General features: G+C 45.8%; 1 protein-coding gene across 1 annotated transcript in view; it reads right to left on the reverse strand.

Annotated features, from left to right (window-relative positions):
* The window catches only part of Arhgef28 (Rho guanine nucleotide exchange factor 28), a 281,915-nt gene extending 264,393 nt beyond the window's left edge, over positions 1-17,522 (reverse strand). Inside the window, exon 1 of the mRNA XM_060385610.1 lies at positions 17,312-17,522. Within this exon, the coding sequence (XP_060241593.1) occupies positions 17,312-17,342 (31 nt within the window). The 5' untranslated portion in view covers positions 17,343-17,522. The remainder of the gene's footprint in view (positions 1-17,311) is intronic.
* Between the last annotated feature and the right edge of the window lie 8,534 nt (positions 17,523-26,056).

Below are 26,056 nucleotides of genomic sequence, written 5' to 3' on the forward strand. Positions count from 1 at the left end.
CCTCACATCCTATGTGCAGCAATAGTAAATCTATACCTTAAGTAACTCACTGCAAAGCAAGCTATAGCATTTCACTGGATATGTGTACGTCACTCTAAGCTTTGCACGTGTTCCCGTCTATAGCCCAGCTTGATCAGCAAATTATAGTTTTAGCTAAGGAGCTGGCAATATCCCTTTCATAGGTCGGGGGCACAGAATACAAAATATTCTCTAAAATTACACTAAGCCAGTCGTGGTGGTAGCACACGCCTGTGATCCCAGAACTTGGGAGGTGGAGGCAAGAGGTCAAGAGTTGCCGTCCAGCCTCAGCTACATAATGAGTTCTCGCCTGTTTTTGGCTGTATGACACTCTATCCCTACCCTAACCCCAAAAGAGAAATGGAAGTTACACTCGATTTACACCCCAAATATCCTGTTTAATTTTGAGATTCCAAGTGAGACCAACTTCATTTTAAACAAATGCAACACATTAATAAATAAATAAATATTTGCCAAGTTGACTTCTAGAGAATAGTTCCTTAACTAGATGACTTACACAGAGTCAGTTCTAAACTGCTTCATTTATAGAGAGAATAATTTCATTTTTTTACTTGAACTTTTTAAATGGCCTTTCATATAAGCAATGCTAAGAAGAGTTCTGCTTAGACAGAATACAGACAGCGTGTGATAGGGCACACCTACAGCACCCAGGAGGCTAGGGCAGGAGGATTCCAAATTCCAGCCCAAATTCCAGCTGTATAGGAGGAACAGGTGGAGATGGACAGACAGAAGAAGGAACATTAGACAACCATTGGTCTGGCAATAGAAATACCCAAGCCTTACCTTGGACATGGTGGTACACATTTTAATAGCAGTACTCAGGAGGGAAAGCCAGGCAGATCTCTGTGGTGATTCTGAGGTAAATCTGTTACTTCAATGTCATTCTGATGCCAGATACGTTAAATACACTAAACAGGGCTAGCTTTCTTAGGGATCTTGCACATCATACATGTAATCACTTGTATTCATTGCTTATAGAATCACAGAAGGTAACAGATGAAAGAAAGGACTAATCCTGTGGCCAGGTATCTGATTACTGAATGTGAAATGCAGAGAGGAGTCCAAAGAAGAGAATCCCAGAGCAAAAGAGGCCATGCCCAGGCAAGCTCACCCCCTTCCCTTGACTCTGAATCACACCATAATACTAATGGCCCCAGCTTGCCACTCAAGAGTGCTAGCCATTTCCATGTGTGCCTCTCAGCTTAGCCAGGCTCCAGTGTAGACATTGATCTCCATTACAAACACAATACACTACACAGAGTGTCCCTCATTATAACCCTGACATTTATCAAGCTGCTGACTTGGCAATACGTTGTATTCCTTTTGCTCACATTTTGTTATTTCTACATAAGAAAAAAAGTTCAAATGTGAAGAATATACTATAGAGAACTAGTTATTAAGGACGGCTTAAAATTTCTACTGATATGCATAGCAAAGCTGTCTCTGACTGCAAAGATGTCACTGCCTGCATTTATGCTCTCTTAAAATTTAGTCTTCAGGTTAGCTGGACGACACTGTGAACTTCCATGCCTTTAAAGGTTAAGCAATGCAAAGCTCACAATCTACAGTATATAACCACCCGTCACAAAAAAGTGAGTGCTCCTGGCAGGAAACACCCACTGCCTTTCATTAGACGTCACCAGTTGTGTACTTGCCCTTACACGGCATAACTCCCTACAGACGTGGACTGTGGTGAAGCGCTTGACCGGCACAAAGCCACTTCAGTCCCTCAACTCACAACAAGACAATTTAAAGAAGTGTAGCAATTCTAAACTGAGTAGAGAAAGGGCATCCGGGGAATAGAGTAGTTAGTGCTTAGCACCCAAGCAGGAGGAGCTGGGCTGGATCATCCAGAATCCACATTAAAACAACAAGCCTATAGTCCCAGCTCTGGAGAGGCAGAGACCACAGGATCCCTAGAGCTTGTTGGCCAGCCAGTCTGGCCAAATCAGTGAGCACAGGTCCCAGCAAACAGATTCCGTCCCCAAAAAACAACAAGATAGGGAGTAACTAGGGAAGCCCCCCCACGTCAAACCTGGCCTCCACAGGCATGCACATAAGCATGCCTACCCCCACCACAGGCATGAACATATACCAAAAATAAATAAATAAAACCAAAACCAATAGTTACAGGGAACATAAACAAAAAAAGTACTCTACCAAGGGAAGAAAGTAGCTAGTAAATCACCACATTTAAATCACACACAAATTCAATAGAATCGATGGTGTCTCATTATCATGAAATTTATTTGAACTCACAGATACATACATTTTTTTTTTCTAGCCAGAAACTCAAGTGTTCAGAGGCAAACGTATAATATTTCTATCCACTGCATAAGGTGCTGAATTAAAGACAAGCCCAGCTTTACACAGGCCTGTGTAATTTCTTAACTTAGAAAAAGGCAGTTTCTTGATTCTTTCAACGCCTACGTGTGAAGCATGTGAACTGAAACAAGAACCAGCCTGGAAGCCTCCGGGAGGACCGAGCTAGCAGAGTGCAGTGCTGTGCAAGCTGCCGAGAGAGAAGGCATTTCAAAGTCTTATTTAAAGCTGATGAACCGCAATGACCAGCACAGCAAGACCTATCCAAGGGTGTAATAGTGGCACTTATACCGTAGGGGTAACCAACAGCTACCTAATTGGACCTAAATCGACACAAGGGAATCCATGCCTGGTACTATCACACTAGCACCTTTTCCTGCCACTTTCCTAAGCCAGTGCAATCACCAACTGCATCCTAAATACCTAAAAATAGAAACACAGGTAAATGTAGCTCTCACTGCTCATTAGAGAAGCTTCTTCTTGTAGCAATGGAGCCCAACACAGGAATCCACAACTGTTTAAAATATAGACGTCAGCTGACCATGGTGATCCAACCATGATCAGCTAACCCAACTGACACTCTACAACACAGCCCGTACACTTGAGGCTCACGTAGCACTGCAGAAGGGAGGAAAGATTGTAAAAGTCAGAAGACCAGAATGGCTGCTAGGAGATGGTGTCTTCCTTATATGACAGGGAACTGCACCCATGAAATCTTAACAAGACGTGCACAATGACAATACTGGCTGACGTTCCAGCTTGGATGGGGAAACTCCCATAAGGCTCCATTCCTGGATGAAGAGCTACAGACAATGGCTCCTAGAGAGAGAATTAGTCTTCTCTGGCGTCTAAGCTGCCCACAGGTTATAGCAGGGTTGTATTTCTATGTACGTGTGTGTGTGTGTGTGTGTGCATGTGTGTGTGTGTAACAATAAAAATTAAAGAAAAGGTCATGAACTTGAGAGGGAGTAAGAGGGATGACATGGGAGGAGCTGGAGGGGATTCAGAAATGATGAAAACATAATATTGATATGTGAAATTCTTCAAAAATACATAAAATAAATGTAAAAAAAGAAAAAGATGGTTTCTGATTTGTTTCATTTCTACATATCTCATGCTTATTGTAAAAATAATTACTGCTTAGTTACATACGAATATACACACTCACAGTTAACAGAAAAAACAAAAGCCATCCCTAATCTCTCCACAGATGAATATGGGAACACTGCTTCATGTAAACTCAGCCTTAGCTATGCTTTGTCCAAAGCCACGTTTTCAAATCCCTTTGGAAAATCCTACGTGCTGGATGCATGAGGATCCACTCTCCAGACAAAGGCATCCTGACTGGACGTGTCCAAAATAGCTCTGGTAGACAAACAAACAAGCTGCTGTGTGCCAGCCCCTCTGAAGAAGGGAGAAGAGGAGCCGTGAAAGCGATCAGCTGGGGGAAGCCGACCACATATTTGGAATTCTAGAGGAGTAAGTTAGCAACAAGAAGAAAACAGGCACCTGGCAGGAAAAAAAAAAAATGCTAAGGAAATTATTGAGACGTGATACATTTCCTGTCACAACAACACGAGAGGTGGTGATTCATCCCATTAGCATCTTCTAGAATTTGTGCAACTTCAAAGGCTCCATAAGTTCAGCCATGTTTTCTGCGGCGCAGAGGATTTTGTGCTCTTGTTTTAAATACTAATCTGTTCATGTCACCCTGTGCCCGAAAACATGGCAGGCAGAGTGCGCTCCCTGTATCCACAACCATGCCCCTTACTGCCACCACAACAAGAGAGCAGGGTGCCAGTGACCTGCCCTTGTTTACTTTTGCCTTAAGCTGTGGCCTTCGGTGCTGTTGATAGGAGCGGAGTGCTGGTCTGGGGAGCTGCCGCTCAAAATCAAAAACATAATAATCAGCTCACTGTTGGCACCCCAACAGAGTCGCCAGGATCTTCACCAGACGCCTCCAGAATCTGTAAAACTGGCTGAGTCCTCAAGTACTTGAGGTCAGAAAAACACAAAACTAGATGTTTTCATACAGTCTTCTCCTCCCACCCCCAGCCCTGCTGAGCCATCTCGACAGCCTTCCATATAAACTTACGATGTAAAGCCAGTGTAAATAAGCAGATTGTCAAAATAAGCTGAAATTACTCGGCTTTTTGTTTTGACTTTCATTTGTGTGTTCACGTATGTGTTGCCAGTGAATGAACCCAGGGCCTTGCCTATGTTGGGCAAGTACTTTACCACTGGGCTGCAATCCCCAACCTAAATTGTTAGACATAATTCTTTCTGTTAATATTCACACTTTTCTCCTCCTCAAGTAGCTACTGTAACCACTGCATTCATTTCCAAGACGAACTCTGAAGGTTTTTAAAGTATGGGCAATGAGTAATCCTGCATAAATGTCTTAAGGAAAAAAAAAAGTTTGTGCTGGAGTGCTAACATCTGAAAGAGATCCCTCCACTTCCATTTAGGAGCTGAGATGAATGGCTGGGATTTTTAAATGTTTCTTCCCTCTTGTCTTTCTTTTCATTTGTTTTACATTTTTGTTTCATTTTTAGTCCTGTGTATGTGTGTGCCTCTGTGAGTGTCTGTGCAGATGTGTGCAGGCTTCTGCAGAGGTCCCCTGAAACAGAGTTACAGGCAGTTGTAAGGCAGTGGGTGCTGGGAACAGAACTCCAGCTCTCTGCAAGAACAGATCATAACCACTGAGTCATCTGTCCAGCCCCACATTCCTGCGTCCCAATTGTCATCAAAGCAGCCACATACTTGCGATACAGGTTGTACTTATAACACCATAGTAGAGAAGAAGAAAAAAAAAACAAGTAATATTTGCTCATCGTTCTATCACATATGGCTTCCAGAAAAAGAAAATGGCTTCATTCAGGCTGCTGAGAGCACCCTGCATACACCATGTCTGCCTCACCAGCTACCTAATAGTAGCACAGTGGGGAGTTCAGCAGCACTGAGAGTTCTGGAGAACGACGGCCCCTCACAGGTGGTCCCCCAGCACCCAGGATGTGTCTCCCTCTTACATAATTATTAGCCGAATTCAATGAAGGCTTAAAAATCAAATAGAAACACTCTCTCAACAACAACAACAGAGGAAGAAAAAAGAAACCTCTATGGAACAGAAAAGCTTTAGAAAAAACTGCTAGATGATTACAGTTTTGAAGCCCAGCAAGTCAAATCCCAAATAGAACAATGCCAGGTTCCTGCCCCAGTGTCTTAAGCAGCCATGGAACAGAGTATCTCGAGCTTGAGATATCCTAAAACACAGATGGATGCCAGACTTTGAAACTCCATATACGTTTGTCATCCTTTATGTTAATCACCAGGAAACACATAGAAATGTGTTACGTCAGGCAAAATGGCACATGCCTTTGATACCAGCACTCAGGAAGCAAAGACAAGAAGATCGCCATGAGTTAAAGGCTAGCTTGGTCTACATAGTGAGCTCCAGAAAGACAGGGCCACAAAGTGAGAGCCTATATAAAATGAAAAATCAGGAGCTAGAGAGATGGCTCAGAGGTTAAGAGCACTGCCTGCTCTTCCAAAGGTCCTCAGTTCAATTCCCAGCAACCACGTGGTGGCTCATAACCATCTATAATGAGATATGGTGCCCTCTTCTGTCCTGTAGGCACACATGCAGGCAGAACATTGTATACATAATAAATAAATAAATCTTTTAAAAAAATAGATAAATAAAATGAAAAATCATCTTTTAGAGAAAACTTGGCTGAAGGTGGAGGGAAAAAAAGAAAGGAAGAAGAAAGAGAGAGAGAGAATGTGTGTGTGTGTGTCTGTATGAACTATTATAAATGTTCTTATTTTAGTTGAAAACTAATATTTCTCAAAAATGTCATACATTTCAGGGCCTATTTTCCACCGAGCCTAAGGGGAGGGAGGTACATTAAACTCTCCTGCCCAAATGAAGCTCATATCCATCTCTAGTCACCTTAGAAGTGAATTAAAATAATTGCTAGATTATTACTGGCTCATTCTGTCTGGCTGCCCAGGAAGGGTTCTGACGACAGCGTCATGAGCTGCTGTGACAGGGTAGTCCCTGAGAACCAACAACTCTCTTCCCCTGTGAAGATGCAATGCTGAACTACCCAGCATCTTCAAACCCAGCTTCCTGAACATCTGCGTATAGCCACGTATCTAACTGTGCTCTGTGACTCAGGCACGGTGCTAGTGACCCAAGGGAGGCTTGAAGCACGGACCTTCCTCCATGCAGCTTGAAAAATGGAGCCAGGCCTGGTGGCACAGACCAGCAACCACACATGCTCTTGAGCTGAAGCTGGAGGATTCCAAATTCAAGGCCTGCCTTGGCCGCAAAGTGAGCCTGAGGCCAGTCTAGGCAGCTAGGTGAGACCCTGCCTCAAGATAAAAACAGAGTAAAAAGGGGACTGGAAATGTAGCCAGGGTAGAGTTCTTGCCTATCATGAATGATGCCCTCAATTCAGCCATCACCCTCCATCCCTCAACCACTGGTGGGAGTTGGGAGTCGACAGTGGGACTTGAGGGAGAGAATGCAGAGTGGCATGGAATGGCCCCAAACCCTTGGATTTCAAAAGACGTCACCAGGGCCCAGACAAGGTTTCAATCCAAATTTCTTTTCCCCCTTTGTATTATTTATTTAATTTATGTATGTATATATTTATTTTAATTCATTCATTTTACATTCCAATCATAGCACCCCTCCCTCCTCTCCTCCCAGTCCTTCCTTCCCTCTTCTCCCTTCCCCTCTCCCCTACTCCTCAGAAATTCAATCCAAATCAATTCTGATCCAACCTGTGCCATCCCCAGATTGAAAGTCCTCTTAAAGCCATCCTCTTGCAAATCTTCAAGTCACCAGTAGTCAGATCCCACATTAATGAGACCGTTTATGCCAGATAGCTGGCCTAGCACCAATCTCTCCTGCTGCTTGTCCACTTCCGTGTAATGACAGCTAATACAAATAAAGATTCCTCCCATGAATGCAGAAGGAAAAAGAAAACATGACTCTTTGGGCCAGACAAAAGGTTCACTGGTAAAAGCAAAGCACTCTCCTCCAAGCCTGAATGACCTGAGTTCAAAACCAAGGACCCACATGGCAAAAGGAGAGAATTGACTCCAGGTCCTCTCACCTCCACATAAACACCTTGGCACATACATATACATATAATGCATGCATGCATACATACATACATACACACATTACATACATACTTAGAGCAAAACAGTATTATTTTAAGATTTAAAAATCTCTTCTAGGGACTGGAAAGATGGCTCTCGCAGGGGACCTGGGTCCTGTTCTCAGCACCCGCATCCCAGCTCCCAACTGTCTAACTCCAAGGGGATCCGATGCCTCTCACAGGCACCAAGCACGCACATGGTGCACACACATACATGAAGGTAAAACACTCATACACATCAACTAGAAATTAATTAACTAAAACAAACAAAACTGTTCTAGTACATCAACCTCCAAAGCATACACAGTGTTCTACCAAGATGATGCTTGAATTTTCTCTAGCTGCTCATAGGAAAGCTGAATTTCCTCTACCTCGGCCCCACATCTGTTAAACAAGGAAGCAAATGGCAAAGTTAATCTGAGATTTTCTGAGGAGAGCAGGCATGTTCAGGGCGGCAGGGCTGGAGATAATCCGGTGCTCTCGGTAGCTATTAAGAAAATAACCCTCCAGTTATTGAGGTTTCGCTGCTACTGTGAAACAACCTCAGTGCCCAATTGGTCAAGTCGTTGTAAGGTTTTTAACACACTTAAATAAGAAGGCTGAAAATAAAAGGATGTTTTATTATGCAATTTTTGTCCAAATTCTGCCCTTTGAACTAAACATCAGGAATGGCTTCACACTTGTTCTCCCTTCAGCGAGCGAGCTCTGAGTCTATCGGTGGTCCCCTGACCATCTGCTCTAACAACTTGGTGTGACAAGATACACACTACTGAAACACCTACTTTCAGTGGTAACAGTGTTTGCTGTGCAAGCAAGAAGACCTGAGTTCAAACCTCCCGTATCCACGTAAAGCACCAGTAAGCCCCAGTGCTGTGGAGGGGGGAATGGGAGGATCACCGCCCCCTGCCAGTCAGCACCCGAGCCTCAGGTCCAGTGAAAGGTGCTGTCTGAGAGGAATGAGATTCACACAACAGCCTGCCATCCTCCTCCGGCCTCTGCATCTGCGAGGGGTATATACACATTCAACAGCAGCAAAATCAAAATCCTAATATGAAGCAGGGGTTGTAGCCCAGTGGTCAGAACATGTACCCTGTGTGCTTGAGGCCCTGGGTTCGATCCACAGCAAACACACACACACACACACACACACACACACACGCACGCACGCACACACACACACCTTCCAGAACCTCATTCCTGGGAACTTCTGACAAGTCGAAAGCTTGGCAGCTTCGAGAGCAGCACTTGAGGACTAAGCAAGTTGTAGGCCATAGTGGCTTTCTTGAAGCTCAAGGGAGCCAGGCTGTCCCAGCCATAAACCTGGGCCTTAGTTGTCACCAACTCATGACATCTGAATCCACCTCCACCAAACTTTATTCATAATTTAAACCAAACCTAAAACATCCTCCCAGGGTGCAAACAGGAGGATATGGAGTTCAAGGCCTCCTTTAGCTTCATATATTGAGTTCAAAGCCAACTTGGACTAATAGAGAACTTGTCTCAAAATGAACTAATAAGGAATCACAACCATTCTTAAAAAAGTGACCACAGACCTTCCATTGTGGAGGAGACTGACGCTAGGGGCCTGAGAGACCATCACAGCCAGGCCTCCGGACCTCACACCATCAAAAGAATGACCTGAGCCGGGTAATGGTGGCCATCTTTAATCCCAACACTCACACTCAGGAGGCAGAGGCAGGTGGCACTTTGTGAATTCAAGGCCATCCTGGTCTACACCAAGAGCTCCAGGACAGCCAGCGCTACATAGAGAAAGCCTGTCTAAAACAAACACAAACAAATATAAAGAATGAATGTTTCTCCTGCTCCTGGCCCGCTTTCGAGAACAAAAATGAGGGAGTTAAGAGTTGGGTCAGACAGACAGACAGAAGCCCAAATAACCTGAGTTTTTCCAACAAAATGTTCATTTTAACTTAGTTTTTAAACCAGGATGTCAAAGACAGATTCTGGAGGATGACTGGGGAAGAAGAATGACAAAGAATGAGAATTCTGTCTATTTGGACTTTGTCTTATTCAGAGAGGGCGGTTTTCTGAACAGAAAGGAGAGAAGGGGGCTGGGGCTAGACTCGATGTTATGCAGAGCACTTGCCTAGCATATGTGAGACCCTGGTGGGTGGGGAGGGGGGTCGTATAATCCATAGGGAACTGTGGAGACTAACAGAAGAGTCGGAGATAAGCATTCGTCATTATAGTTTCCAAAGGCAAAGCCTATAAATCCTAGACAGAAGGCTTTCCATTTGCTTCTGAATAAGATTCAGGAGATCGGGGGTGGGAGGGTGCTAGAACTTCAGAGAGAAAGACCTGGAGCTAGCGGGGCCCGCAACAGTGAGTCACTTGAGAATCCGCTCCATGTTGCTGGGTGGTGAGTGGTAAAACATGCAGTGAGCATCCTCGAGACAGCAAGGAAGATTAAGAGTCAGGTGCTGCCGCAAACAGTAGCCCTTAGTTCACTCTACCTGGAGCTACTGACCACCCATCTGAAGTCTGTGGAGACACCCATTTCACTCACCCCACCAAGACCTAAGCCTAAAAAGCAGGGTTTTAGATCCCAAAGAATGGCGACACGAAACCTGTGGATAACTTCACGCTAACAGCAGCAGTGAGCGCAATAAATTTGTCAGCATGCTAACCGACCTGGAAAGGGTAGGCCAGTCACATGCAAGGAAATGAATCTAAGAAAGAGACACTGCTCCAGGACTGATAAGGCAACCTTTCCATGAGGCTCCGAAGGAGGTGACTCTGCTGCCACACATTAAAGGGGCTTTGCGGGGACAAGACGTGTAACGGCACTGCCCGGAAGTGCCGCGGCTGCAGCGCCATTGTCATTCTGTGCGCAAGAATCTGCACCGCCTGGCGTACTTAGAACAACAGATTAGGTGGAGGCTAAGGGTTTAGGTCAGTGGTTCTCAACTTGTGGGTCACGACCCTTTTGGGGATCATATACTGATACCCTGCAAATCAGATATTTACATTATGACTCATAACAGTAGCAAAATTAGAGTTATGAAGCGGTAAAAAGAAAATAAATTTATGGTTGGGGGGTCGCCACAACATGAGGACTTGAATTACGAGCCACTGGTTTAGGCTACTTGGATGGCCTGGTCCTGTGTCTGAACTGCAGCCGCTGATCTTTCCCGCGAGCTGAGTGAGCATCGAGTGTGCTCCTTTGGATGCCATCGGCAAGAACTGCACCCAGAAGAAGGTGGCAGACTGAAATATTCGGCAACAGTAAGACAGCAGTAAGAGAACTCAAAGACCGCATGCAAGTGATCGAGTTTTGAAAACGTCACTGCAAGAGCAAGCCCGCATGCGCAGACTCGCGGTGAAGCCGGTGGAAGGGAGGGGGAGGCAGTCCAGCAGCCGCAGCTTCCCACAGACGAGACTGTCTCCACAGCTCAGAAGTTCCTTGTCACTGCGTCAGGACAGCTGGTTAGCCATTTGGGAGGATGCTGCGTGGGTGAGATGGGCCTTGGCGGAGACCAGACAAACACTTGAGGTGCCTGTCAATCCCGACATCCAGATTCCATCAAGAATGCCATTCATTTCTCCCGACAGAGAGAAGCCCACACGGTGGCCCTGATACAGAAGGACAGGCGGCCATCCACTTGCCTGCTGAGCAAATGTGACCTTCCCTCCTGCCCCCCATGCTTTCCAATGTAGCCCACCCAACACACAGGCGCGCACCGCTGCTAGTCTTTCCGGGAGCGCTGAGGACCAGGAGGACTTCTGACTATTAGGAAAACAATTAATCAATAACACGTGGAATATGTACGTTAAGTTCCCCACAACGTAGCCCAAACCAGGATCCATCACCATTGGTCTTGCAGTCAGGTTAGCACTCTAAGACCCAGACATAGGAACGCCCGGTAGGCACGTGCCTGGTGGCAAGTGGTCTGTGAGAAGGACCAGCAACAGGGTGACAGGTGGCTCTGCGGCTAAGATAATCAAAGGCTTCAGAGAGACCATGTTTGAGGTCGGCATCAAGGACTATAACAGGAGGAGAAGAGGCCTCCTGGGAACAAAGTTAGAAATCCAATCATCTCTCAGTATCAGAGGGCTGCAGGTTCCCTGGCCCTCGCAGGTCCTAAAATCCCGAGACTCCAAATGCTGGTGTAGCGTCTGTGTATAACTTATGCACTCCCTGCATTCTAGATAATTTCTAATATGCAGGGCAATGGCAATGCTATGTGCACACTTGTTACCTGTTTTTATGCAGCCAATATCAGCCAGGAAATAATCTGTACGTGTTGGAAGCCGGGTTAACTTTCTCCACAGCTCACTGAACCCAAAGAAGCAAAACTGTGAGTACAGATGGCCAACTGTAAGCAGCAGCTATTAGACATGGCTGGTGGGTGCAAAGTGTTCACGAGAAGAGACAGTGGGGGATGAATTACACACCAACAGTGTAGACGGAACAGCATGGCTTCCTCCCGGACGCTGTAGGACAGAGAAGGCCAGAAACACCTACCAGGTAGGAGAGCAGCAAACCCAGCTTACACTGGAGTGACATCTTTTAAGACAATGTCAGGTCCATTTGGATGGTCCTGGTGAACAGAGTACTCAGGTTAAGCTCTGGGGGAGGGCTGAAACCAAAGCAGCCCACAGTCGTTAGTCAGAGAGAACCCTGGACATCCTGAAACTCTAACATTTGGGTATACAGAAAGCCAGGGAGTTGGTAGAGCAAGAAAAAGGGGAACGGTTGACAGAGAACCAGGTGGCAATGGGCAGGCTGTGCGCCAGAGCGCATACAGGGAAAGGCAGAAATCTGCAACCAAGAGTGACTGCCTGAACCACGCAGCCCAGCGAAAATATCTCAAAGTCCTTAATGAGGCTTCCTTTGTCCCAGAGTTTATATGCACCAGGAAATCAAAGAAACAATCAGCTTGCTATTCATTCCTTTTCAGTGCCACACTATCCCACAAGAGGAGCAGGAAGGGACCAGGTAGCCAGCTGACCCACACGCGTGGGATCTAGACTTCCTTGTCTGCAATCTCTCGGGACTAAGTCCAGAAAGATAACCTTACTCTTTCAGTCCGATGACTGTAAATGCTCATGACCGCTGCTGCAGCCACAGTGCTGGCCTGGAGACCATGCATTCCCAGTCTTGTGGATTAAGGCCAGAAAAGGTGACCAGACAGAGCCCCTACCCCTTTTAAATTCCAAGACTGCACAGAATGTTCAAACTGAGAGGGTCTTGGAGACCATGAGTCTCATCCTTCCTGTTTCGCCAGATGAAGAAAGAAAGACAAGAAGGGTTACTACTTGCCCAAGGTCACACAGATGAGAGGTTATGAAGAGGTCCATGTCTGCCTTAGATTCCCAGCCCAGGGCAGTTTGCCCTGGGTCACACTGACATCTCCTGCCTTTCTAGCTGGAAAGCCGGGGAAGGGGACCGAACCCAGGGCCTCACATACTAAGCATGGGTTCTAGCTACCGCTATGCTCCGTCTCTAGCCAGTACTGCTCTTTCTAAACGCTTCATTGCCATTTGCTGTCAACATAATAAACACCAATTTCTGACACCTGCGCCATAGCTTATCTCAGCAACAGCCAAGGAGGCAGGTTCCTGCTATCCTCACTTCACTTTCCACAAGTACTGGTATTGAACCCAGGGTCTTATGCATACTGGGCAAAGTGCTCTACCACGGTGGATTACATCCTACCCTTGCCATCTCCATTTCAAAACAATGAAAAACCTGAGGTAGAGAGAGATCACATAGCTAGGACAAAGGCTGGTCTGTCTAACTCACTGTGGCTTCCACGCTGGAAAACATCTCATTAGAATTTATGGCCAATGAATTCTCTAAATTATAAAATAAGGGGAAAAGGAAAAGCAGAAATACCAAGGGCATGAATACCAATGTTGTAGAATGAATTTTAAAACTGTTTTTAAAGTACCCAATCTATCTCATGGGCTGACTAGATGACTCAGTGGATAAGGGAGCTTGCAACCAAACCTGATGACCTAAATTCAGTCTTAAGAACTCGCATGGTAGAAAGAAAGAGCTGACTACTAAAGGCTGCCCATTGGCCTCCACATGTGCACACACATGCACACACAAATAAACAAATGTAAATTGTGTAAATCTCCTCTTACATATTTGTAATGCTGTATACATTACGAATTTTTATTTCACGTGTTTGTTTGCTTGTTTTGTGTGTGTCTATGCCTTGGCTCAGGTGTGGAGGTCTGAGGACAACTTTCAGGGGTTGGTTCTCTCTTTCCACTACGTGGATTCCGAGGATCAAACTCCAGTTGCCAAGCTCAGCAGCAGGCACTTTTCCCACCTCACCAACCCTCAATCATCAATCTGTTAAGGAAATGTCTGCATATGGTTTGATTGGACTATAGAAGGCATGCTAGCATTTCAAGTACATATTTTCCTGATGCTCAGTAGTCACAAAGTCAGCTCCACGCCAAAGGTAAGACGTGACTCAGCTGACGGGTCTCTTTTGAACAAGCTTTATTTACTACCTGCGGCCTGCTTTGGTGTATCCACACACACACCCCTCTGCTCTTCCAGGACCATCATTTTTTGTTAACTTTCCACCAAAGTCAGTTCTCAAATCATTAATAACTGAAGACTGAAACAAGAGACTGAAAGATTAATAAAATGTTTTTATAAACATATTCAAAACCAACTGGAATAAATAACCAACATTCAATTACATTTTTCACTTTCTCTCTTATTAAAGAAATGATGTCAAATCTCATTATCTTGCTTACCCAGGAGAAGAAACCCAGGAGCAATAACAGCTCAAATAAGCAAATTACAACTGTATCTAAGATCGAATTTCTGGGGGTAAATGGGAGTGCATGAGTAAAATGACTGCTGCACACAGACTCATTTCCCCAGCCAGATGTCCTGATGGTAGAGCGAGCAAAAATCCATCCTGAAAGCAGGACCAATCCTAAAAGCACAAAACCCGCAGAAAGGCCACTCTCTGCCTGAAGTCAGCCACCCAGGGGATTACAGCAAAGAGCGGTTCCTGGACACGGAGCAAGCCCTCAAGTCTGTCGGATGAAGTAAAAACTGAAGAAAGTTTTCACAGAACAAGAGGCACGTGGGAGAACATTTTCACAATGTTCACAACGTCCGAGAAACAATGCTTTGAGTTTAGACGGCAGCTTCTCAATACCATTATTACGGTGGAACCAGGTATCAGGGACTGGATGAAATGTCAGAGAATAATCTGCTCCAGGGAAAACCTCTCCCGACCAGACCTGAGCTGCACCTGGTAAGCAGGAAAACTATCTCTAAGCCCAGCCTTGCCTGCGCAGGAGACTCAGACCCAAGCCTACGGGGCGGCATACTGTTTCCAGTACAACTCCAATGGGGCAAAATTCCCTGCGTTTCTGTGCTCCTCCATAGGAGCTGCCCAGCATGACCCAACTCTTCATAACAAATCTTATCTGAAGTCATAGGCGGAACAAGCCCGGAGCTACTCTGTCCTTTGAAAGTAACACAAGTACAACTGCAATGAAACCAAATCTACACAGCCCAGAGCGGTCCTATCGGCCCAGTGTATTAAAGCATAATAAAATTACAGCCCACGGGGACTCTGAGAGTAATTTATGCTCTATTTGGCTCCCTCCTAACCATACACCAGCAAAGAAGGGGTTTCCACCGTTTACATTATGAACCTTTTTTCTTGGAGTCAAGACCTGATCACAAACTCTGGCAGATCTGGTTAGAGCCCAAGTACCTATTTTCTACAAAACGCTTAATCTTAAAGTAATAGTATACTCTGCCACTTAATACCCACTTAGGTTTTTGTTTTTTTCTCCTCTCACATGGCATACTAAAGGAAAGGGAGTCACATGTATCAAAGCACATCTGAAATTCCTGTCCGGTGGAAGTCTTAGCCACAAGAATGGTTTCTTATGAGAACACAGTAAAAATGTTTTTTCAGAATTTTCACATGGTTTAAAAAAAAAAAGTGAAATCTTGTCAGGGCTCATGAAATTTCACAGAACCTTCGTTCCCCACTCTGATTGCCTTCTGTACCTTTAAGCATCTAACTGCTTAGAGGGAGACTGTACTTCAGAGGAAAGTCCCGCAACACACCTGTTAGAAGAGCTGCTCCCATTGGCCGGGCTGTGTAGCCTTGATAAGGGAGAAAACAGTCAAAAGCAGGGCAAACACTGACTCTCTGTTCTCCAGGCTCATGTCACGTTAGCCAGAACACGCCCAAGGACTAGTTCTGTGCCTCAGTTTCCCTAACCCCTAAGTAGTGGGTACGCTACTATCCAAGTTCTATAATCAAAATAATTACACATAATCACCTATGGAGTCCACAGCAGAATATTACATTGAAATGATTTTGCAATATTCTCTTCCTTCACATACTCCAAAGGAGTTAGCTCGACTATTCATCAAGATTAGACAAACACCTATTTGTTTTAACATTCACATAAAAACCCAAGTCAGGGATATGGAAACCTTCCCAGGAAAGGTTATCAGAGCCTGAATTATCATGTACAAAGTAGATCCCACAGAACCTAACTGGGGCAAACCTTTGATTTCGTTTGTGCTGTGAGAATAGGATTTCATTTACTGAAACAGTTCAGGGCCAGGAACAGAAGAAGACAAAGTAAAAAAAAAAAAAAAAAAAACAGTGGCTCTGTTCCTTATAACTATATTTATTGACTATTTGGTGCAGAATCAAGTGGTGAGTCTCCACAAATGGGAATGAGTAGAGACTGGACTCCAAGGGTCAGGGAGCCAGAAGCTGGCAAACACAGATGCTGTCCTCCCCCGGAGCCCACCCAGCTGTGACCAATAGGCAGGCTCTGTGGGCTCCTGAAGAGGAGTCTCCCTTAGAAACAAGGGCTGGGTTTCCTGGGTGGTCTGAACACCCAGTGTCCGACAGAGCCCACAAGAAGCAAGAATGCCTTCTCTGCCTGTGACCCCTACCACCCACACTCGAATGTTACAGCGAAAATCCGTGAAACAAGTCCCACCAAATGCTAAAGGCCCCTCCCAAACAAGATAACCAACCATACATGCTTTTGGAAACTCAGCAAACGTTTTCACAAAAAATGAAGGTCCCGAACTCCAGACTGACCGGCAGACTGGGGGCCCCCAAGCGACTGAATGCCGGCCAGAAGCACAGATGGGAAGAGAGGACCCTGGCTCTTTGAGGGTCTCCTTTCTCCTGTGGCCGCATGCCACTGATTTCCACCGCAGAGGTCAAGCTCCCTCACCCTCCGTCCCCTCCTACCCCGGTGCCCGAGGGGGTGGGGGATGGCCGCTGCCGGCCCACCCTCTCCACCCCGGCGCGCTCCGCAGCTGCCGCCTCGGACCCCGCAGGGCCATGCACTTGTTGCCATCCCCCAGGTACCAGGAGGCGGCGCCCATCCCTCCGGCCGCCCAGCCCGCAGGGTGCAACCTTTCTCCGCCTCGGTGGACACCGGCGTCCTCGGGGACCCCAGAGAAACTTTGTCCCCGGAGAATCAGGTGGACAAACTTCGCCCGGGGCTCTGGGGGAGATGAGAGGGACGGCTTCCGCAACCAACCTTTACCTGCAGCTGTGGCTCGGGAGCGCCCGGAGCCCTGGCCAGGCGCTGTCCCCGCGGCCTGCCGAGGGCGACCCGCCGGCCAGCGTCGCCCGCAGCGGGGAAGCCGGTTCCCCCGATGCCCACGCCCCTCCGCCCCGCTGGCCGCGCCGAGGGGCGGAGCCGCCGCTCCCCGCTCGCCCGCCGCGCCCACGGCTGGGGCCGCCTCCGCGCCCCCCTCCCCGGCCCCTCCTGCCCACCTCCGGCCTGCCGGGCTCGCCGCCTCCTCATCGCATGGCCGCGCCCGCCACCGGCTCCAGGACGAAACCTGAAGCTGCCGCGGCTCCGTCGCCCCCTCCCTCCGCGGGGCGGCGGCCGGTCGCCTCGGCTTTCCTCCCGCGGCGCGCACGGAGCGGGACCTACCGGGCCAGGGCAGGGTTGCACCCTAGCGGCGGCGCCCGCTCGCCCCGGGGGCCTCCACGCCCTGGTGGCGCCGGAGGAAGGAGCTGGCCTGTCGGCTCCTAAAGGGAGCAGTGCCAGGCCCGAGGGAGGCTCGGGTTGTCCTCGGCCCAAAGCCACCACACCCGGGACATAATAGCGCCCGGGTCTGTTACAATAGGAAATAGGCGCCCTTTCAATTCTTGAGGATGATGGATGTTCCTCTGACCCAAAGCTTTGCAAGCTGGATTCCCTGTGCGCTTGTGAACACAGGTGTCTAAAAGGCGTCAAAAAAAAAAATGTTTTTATTGTTTTTGAGAAAGCCGTAGCCGCTTTTACAATGCCCGGCAATGTGGAGGGACCCCCTTCTTTTGCAGCACCTAGTCACTTAGCAGGACTCAACCCTAAGGTGGAAAGTCTCTCCATTGTACAGCTCGCCCTAAAATAAGTTTAAGATGATCATTGCGGTTTTGAAGATAAAAATACGTATCTACTTTTCCGAAATTACCTTGAATGTTGGCTTTCTTTTTCTCAAGAAGGTGAAACGTCTATGTGAAGAGGACAGATGGCCCCTCCGTAGCTATCACTGCTAGATGCCACCCTCCTAAGACACCCTGTTTTAACAGAGCCCTAGCAATGACAGGATAGCAAGAAAAGAAGTCCAGGGTCTGTCCTAGGGCAAACGTTGTCCCTCCTTCTTTAGGAGTGCATTGGCCTTGCACTATTGACCGTTGCACTCTTATCAGCTGAGGCCCCAAAGAGCCCTCTCCATTGAAGAACTTCAAGGTCCTGAAGATTTAGATAGATAGGTAGGTAGATAGATAGATAGATAGATAGATAGATAGATAGATAGATGCAAGCAATAATTCTCTTTTCAAACGTCAATATTTTCGGTGTGAAAAATGTTAACTGGAGATTAGCTTAATCAACACACCAGACAAAGACAGTCTCCAAGCTGCCTAGCAGAAAAGTTAACAAAAGAAGCCTTTGTCATTGATCCCTTTGTTGCTGTTACTCTTTTATTTCGGTTTTTTTTTTTTTTCATTGATTCTGTTATATAGCTAGGAAAAAAAGCAAGGAATTGTGGGAAGAGGAACAGGTACTATGAGACCTTACCCCAAAGCTCTTCCACACTGAAAAGAAGGAGTGGAGAAAACTGTCACTAAAGCTCTCAGCAGGACTGTGGATGAGGACACTAGCTGCAGTCTCTGTGCCCTCTCTCAGGCACTGGGCTTGATCAATATTTAAATAAGTACTTGGCTTTCAACTTCTCTAGGTTCAAACTCTAAGCCGCATGCTCTGGCAACCTTGAAAGAAGCCAGTAACTGCCTGAGGCAGCAAGCTATCCCTTGTGTAAATAACCTTTTGCATCTGATTGATTTCGCTTCTGCAGACACAGGTCGCTCAGGACACGACAGCACAGAGCTGGGCGGGCACTGCATGTGTTTAGAATTCAAAGTCTACTATCCCGAGGCCACAGACTAGGAACATTCAGCCAGGAGGGAAGCAGGTGGGTGCTTCTGCTGCTGGCATGGCCCCGCTCCCCAGCAGTCCTCTGCAGGAGCCCAGCTTGTCTGCCTTGTCCAACCTCTGTTCAGCCTTAACCTTTCTTCTACTCCTCCCTAAGTCCCTTCTCCATTGTTTTGCTTTCTCCCACCCTCTGACCTTTGTCTTATCACACAGCATAGCACCTGCCCATACTTGCTGTCATACTAGGGACTATTAAAATTCCTACTCTGTCTTCAATTTGCCCTTTCGAGGACAGAGCCTGTTTGCTTACCTGCTGATCTCCAGCTTGGCACAAGGCACCTGGAGAGTATTGGATGTTAGTTATTTTTCTAAATCAGGTGTGCAGTATGGGGAAATGTCCATCACAATTTACAAACATTAAGTATTTACCCAATAATTAGTTAGTCCTGGTTCTGTTATCACCTAATAGTCCCCTGTGCTTCATTTCCTTTGCTAATAATTCTGAGAGTATGAGTAAGTAAGTCTGGGGTTAGGCCATGAGCATTAAATGACCAAATTTCATTGTCTTGAATGAAGGCCTGATGTGAGAAGGTGGCCAGTTCGTCAGGGAACAGAGCAAACCTCAGAATTAGAAATAGGATGCCCTTGGGCACATCCGATCTTTCTAAGCCTTCATTTCTTTGTCTGTATAATGTGAGCAGTGTGCGCCGTCACTGTGAGGATTAAAGGCCTGGCAGTGAGTGCAGAATGACAAGCACTCGTGAAATGGTGGCAGGCAAGATTTCAGAGTATAGAATATTAGAAGACTTCTCCTTAAAAGATATGTAGTTTTTAATTACGTCAATGTGTGTATGTCGGGAGGTGAGGAGGGGCGGGGGAAGGTCTTCTGTGCACATGTGGATACGGTACCTGCAGAAGTCACAAGAGGGCTAACTATCCCCCGGAGCTGCAGTTACAGGTGGCTGTGAGCCAACTGGTGTGGATGCTGGGAACCCGACTCCGATCTGCAAGAGCAGTAGTCACTCCTAACCATAGAGTCATCACTCTGGCCCCCACTTAGAGGTCAGACTTCAAGTGAGAAACTGGTTCTGAACTGTACATGTGTTTTCTCCGTCTAAAGGCAGGGTACACAGAGAAAAGAGGCTATCCTAATTAGGGCTGTCACTGCTGGGATGAAACACCATGACCAAACCATCGGGAGGACAGAAACGGTTTATTGGGCTTTTGTTTCCAAATCACTGTTCACCTCTGAAGGAAGTCAGGACAGGAACTTAAGCAGGACTGGAACCTGGAGGCAGGAGCTGATGCAGAGGCCAAAGAGAAGTGCTGCTTACTGGCTTGCTCCTCGTGGCTTGCTTACCCTGCTTTCTGATAGAACCCAGGACCACCAGCCCAGGAATGGCCCCACCCACATTAAAAAGGGTCCTATCCCATCAATCACTAATTAAGAAAATGCCTTACAGGCTTGCCTATGGCCCCATCTTAAGAAGGCATTTTCTCAATTGAGTCTCCCTCTTCTCTGTTTGACTAGCTTGTGTCAAGTTGACATAAAACTTGCCAGCAGAAGACATCCTAACTTGCTTTCTGTTGCAAGCAAGTGTCTATTGCTTTCTATTATGACAAATACCATAACCAAAAGCAAGTAGGAAAGAAATAGATTTTTGGCTTACTTTTCCTGATCACAGTCCATCAAGGGGAGTCAAGGCAGGACCCTGGAGGTGGGAACCGAAATGGAGGTCACAGAGGTACACTGCTTACTGGCTTGCTCAGCCTGTTTTTTCATATAACCCAAAACCACCTGCCCAGGAGTGGTACAGCCTGAAGTAGGCTGGGCCTTTCCACATCAATGACTAATCAAGAAAATGCCCCCATATATTTGCCTACAAGCCAGTTTAATGGAAGCATTTTCTCAGTTCGCAGATGGCACTAGCTATGTCAAGTTGGGGGGAGGGGAAAGGGAAAGCAGAACTAACCAGCACAGAGATCAACCTACTCAGAATCAGACCAACGGACATGGTGCAAGCTGAACACTGTCCACGCACAAACTAGTGTTACCTTGAGCTAATCCCTAGGGGCCTAAAACTCTAGCATTAAAAATTCATTGAGCTGGTTGGTATAATGTTCTTTTGGAATGTATACACTTTACCCTTGTTCATTCAAATGCTCATTTCCCCCCCACACTCTCCGGTTTCAATCCAGACATTGCATTTTGATAGTTATGCTAAGCATCACCTGTCTCAACTTTGTATAAACATGCCAATATAAAGCAACTAGTCACAATGTAGAGCAAGGGAAAGGAAGCAGGAAGAGAAGGAGGAGCCAGAGGACAGGAAGGTGGGAGGCAGAGTTGGGGAGAGCACAGAGGCTGGGAGAAGAGAGGAGAGGTCTTGGAACAACATGGAGAATGAACCGGACCCAAGATTTCACAAAAAATAAGTACAATGAGTGAATCTAAATGGTAGAAACTACATGGGCTTGGAGGTTTAGGACGGAACAACTATTGCCCGGCATTGTATTCTAGGTTAAGTAAATAAATCCCAGTGTCTGTGTGGTGATTTGGGTATACAGCTGTTTAGGATTAACAGCAGCTTTACCAGAAGATATATCAATAGTAAATTCTAATCGACACTTACAAACTGGGAAAGCTGACACATTTCTTTAATCCCAGCACTCAGGAAGGCAGAGGCAGGTGGATCTCTGTGAGTTAAAGGCCAGCCTGGTCTACCAATAAAGTCCAGGACAGCCAGGACTGTTACACAGAGAAGCCCTGTCTAAAAAACACAAACAAAAACAAACAAAAAATTGTTCCATCTCTAGTACCACTCTTTCCTTTTGTTTTGTTTTGTTTTGCTTTTGGAAACAGGGTTTTTTTGTGTAGCCTTGTCTGTCCTGGACTTGCTTTGTAGACCATGCTGGCCTCAAACTCACAGAGATTTGCCTACCTCTGCTTCCCTGAGTGCTGGGATAACAGGTGTGCACCAGTTATCTGCTCTCTTCTTGCTGCATACTATCACCTCCTGGAAGTAAAAAGCCTTGATCCCAGGACCCCACACTAGACCAGAATCTCCAGGGGATGGGGCCCAGGTTTGTAAGTTCCCCAGGGAACTCTGAAGTCTAAACAAAGTTGAAATCAATTGACTGAAAGGAACTCAGTTTGTGAGCAGTACAGAAGGATGAAAAGCCAGCCTTCAATGACACAAGGGTAAGTAACACAGCCCTTCAATTGTTCCCATGTTGGACAATCTGGGCAGAACTGCAGGTGTGCTGTGCTTCAGCCACACGTGCGCACGAATCATGCTGGGATTTGTGGAAAGGCACGTTCTTGTTTAATACAAGCTGCAATATTCCATTTCCGATGAGCTTCAGAGAGTACCCCCCCGTACCCCCCTGCATAGAAGCTGTGAGTGTCAATTCAATAGAGATTAAAACCAGGTGTGATAGGTCATGCCTCTAATCCCAGCACTTGGGAGGTTGAGGCAAGAGGATTGCCACGAGTTCAAAGCAGCCTGCGGTATATAGTGAGTCCCGGGCCAGCCTACACCATATACAGAAAGATCCTGTCTTTCAAAAAATCCATGATAAACACCTGTAACCTCCACAGTGGAGAAGTGGAGACAACAGTCTAGGCTGAATTAGCCACCTGCCTTCCATACCCAGCTTTGTATTGGAATGTGTTTAAATAGAAGCTGTCCGCCAAAGAAGAGTTCTTGACAGCTGTTAGAAGAAGAGAAACTTTTCCCATTGTTCTTTGTGGGATGTGTGTGCAGCTCAGTGCAGATGACAGTCCTAGCCTTCAAGGTACATTGCTAGGGGAGAATGTGTGTACAGGCAGATGAGAGTAGGCTACTGAGAGCATTGGAGAAGAAAAATGTGTGAAAAACTTCAAGACCAACTGGGTCTACATAGCACAATCCTGCCTCAAAAAAATATTTACTTTTCAAAAAACAAAAACAGAAGTTCAAAAGAGACATAAGGGACAGGCAGAAAAATAGCCAATATTTGTTATAGAAGAAATCACTACTCTGGATATTTTAGTCAAGTAATAGTAAGTCCTAACTATTCACAAAACACCTATCTCATACTCTGTGAATGAAAGAACAGTTTTAAGTACAAAGTCTTTCTGACAGGGCATACTTCTATTAGGCAAAATAGTTTTCATACCAAAGACATTTTTCAAGGCACACAAAAATGTTTTAATTTTTCTTGAACTTAAAAAACTTGAATTTTTAGGTCAAATAAAACAATTGTCTCATTATATAACATTAGTATTTTTATCTGTAATGACTTAAATATTCCCAGAGGAAGAGGCCTATGAAGCTGAAGTACACAGAGCCCACAGAACTCCCAGGGCAAGAAGTTCTCAAAGGCCATGTTTGCCCCAGGTACTTAGGAAAGCCTGTGGGCCTTCCTCTTATGGCTGATATTTGCATACAGCTGTCTACATTAGGGAAATCATAAATACACCTGCTGCGTGGAACCAGCCCTGTGACTATACAGAGTTTGACGAATGTGATCTGTAGGACACTGCCCGTGAACAAAATATTGTCTTCCTTCAGTTAATTCCTAGGGGCCTAAAACTCTAATGTTAAAGATTCGTTCCACTGCTAAAGCCACTTTTTAAACATTTTAAAATTAATGTTTATGCAAGTATATCAAGTAACAGATTTCATTATGCGTTGTGTGTGTGTGTGATACTTTGTTTTTATCCGTTGCTCTTCTCCATTCATCCTCCTCCGGTACTAGTCTTCAGGGAGAACACCGTAAGGAGATGCACCCTTAGCAAGCTTGTGATCTGGGGTCCTGTCTGGACCCACTGTTTCTAGGTTCTTGTTACCCTAGTCAAAGCATTAAAGTAGAGGTGCACACAGATGAAAGGGGGCAAGGAAACTTCAATCAGAAGCAAAGCAATAACAGCACAGCTCAAGTACTGGGTCACAGAGATGAGGCCAACGGAGTTAAAGCGTCTAGCGGGATGGGTCACTGGGCTCCAGAAGGATGGGCTTAAATTTGGGGGGGTTTGAGAGTACATTATCCATTTTAGCTAATAGATTTGTTTATGCAAGATTTTTTTTCACTGAGTGTCCTTTCCCACAATGCATCTGACTTTAGTCACATGTGTATGCTATTGTGAATAGGCATAAGATGGCAAACAGGGTTTTTCTTCACTCATAGGATACCGTTTGCCTTGCAGTATCTAAACCCAGTCTAGGTTGGATTATCCCCTATCTTCTCTACTCAGATTTGTTATGGAGTGGGTCTGAATCGAAACTATCCACAAAAAGGAGCGTTCTTGGTGATTTTAGGAAGGAGAAACATTCCACTGTTGTAAGTGGGATGTGTGTGCCGCTCCTTTCCGGTAAGGGTCCTAGGTGTGCTGTTAGGGGAGGATGTGTGTAAATAGTACAATCGGGTCACAGTACTGGGCTGCAGAGTACAATATAGAAGACGAATGTGTGTATAGCCTCTGCCAAACAGAGTCCCAGGTGGCGCGGCTACTCCCTAGGCTTACCTGCCTCAACCTTGACATTCTTTTATGCCAAATTAATTTGTTCTCTAGACCCAAAACATATTGGAAATTTCTGGGAGAGAGAAAGAAAGGAAGGAAAGAAGAAAGGAAGGAAAAAAGAGAAAGAAAGAAAGAAAGAAAGAAAGAAAGAAAGAAAGAAAGAAAGAAAGAAAGAAAGAAAGGAAGGAAGGAAGGAAGGAAGGAAGGAAAAAGAAGGAAAGAAAAGAAAGAAAGAAAGAAAGAAAGAAAGAAAGAAAGAAAGAAAGAAAGAAAGAAAGAAAGACTATAATAATAACAATCATCATAATACTATTTTATTTTTCTGGAGTGAAATCTTGTAAACAATTCTGAACAGTTCCTTGAAAGTGAGACACGACCACTGATGGAGAAGGAGCATTGCTTTTATGACTGTTGTCAATACAGTGTCCTGAACAAAAGTTGTTTTCCTCTCCACGGCTGTAACCACCAGCATGTGTGATGATTTAAATTTAAAAGTTTTAAACAACAAAGCAGGGATTTCAGCTCCACGTCACGCCAGCCATCAGAGAGTTGCTACCAGACAGCTGCTTCACAATGCCTCGAAGCTGTTTCAAAAGGGATCAGCTTCCAGTGCCATGAAATACAACGGTGGCTTGGCATTTGTTTAGACTCCAGCTCGGCCTTGTTATTTTCTTTCCACAAGTCGGTTTCCATATATTAGACACTCTGCTCTTTTCTCAAGTTCCCAAAAGAACTGCCTGGAAGTTAGTTACCAAGCTGAACTCAAACTTGCAGTAATTCTCCTGCCTCTAGCTTGCCAGTGCTGGGATTACAGGCGTGTGCCACAGTACGTGAGCTTCAAAACACCAGCTTTGATTGCTGTGTCTCACAGCTTCAAGAGGTCCAGATCCTTTTGACTGTGAAAAGCCAGCAAATCCTAACCTTGATTCACCCAAGGAGTCACTGAGGTTTACCAAAAAGTCTATTCCAGAAAACTTTGTTAACTACAACAGGGTGTGTGTGTGTGTGTGTGTGTGTGTGTGTGTGTGTGTTGCTGTCAAAATGGCTACCGGTAATTTCCAGCTATAGCCTACTTCTTAAATATTAAGCCAACTTAAAAGCCCCTTTTTGATCTCCAGGGCATAACTCCCCAAGAAAGCCCGAATAGATCTTGCCAGGTGCACAGCGTGTCTATATATCTTCCGTCAGTCATCAGATGTTCTGGGGGGCTCCAGTGTGGGTGTAAGAGAGAACTACCTGTACCCAGTGCTTTTCTAATTCCATCACACCTGTCCAACATTGATATGAACATGGTAGATCCCAGCCTGAAGCAAGCTTTCATGGTTATATAATAAAAGCCCTTTAAAAGGAGTTGATAATTGAGACACTAACACCATTTTAATTAGAGTGGCACAACTAGTCTCTGATTATACCTGTGGGAAATAATGGGTGTGCAACTGTCACTCGGGCTGTAATTATATTGAAGGCTTCTGGTGACTAGTGACATGACAGATGTGAGAATGGGGCCCTGCTGTTCTGCACATGATGTCATCTGAACGCTGCTAAGTGCATGTATGGCTCTGAGCAGCTTGTTACAGACAATCCAGGTCCT

The sequence above is a fragment of the Meriones unguiculatus genome, chromosome 6, assembly GCF_030254825.1.
Source record: "Meriones unguiculatus strain TT.TT164.6M chromosome 6, Bangor_MerUng_6.1, whole genome shotgun sequence".
Classification (NCBI taxonomy): domain Eukaryota; kingdom Metazoa; phylum Chordata; class Mammalia; order Rodentia; family Muridae; genus Meriones; species Meriones unguiculatus.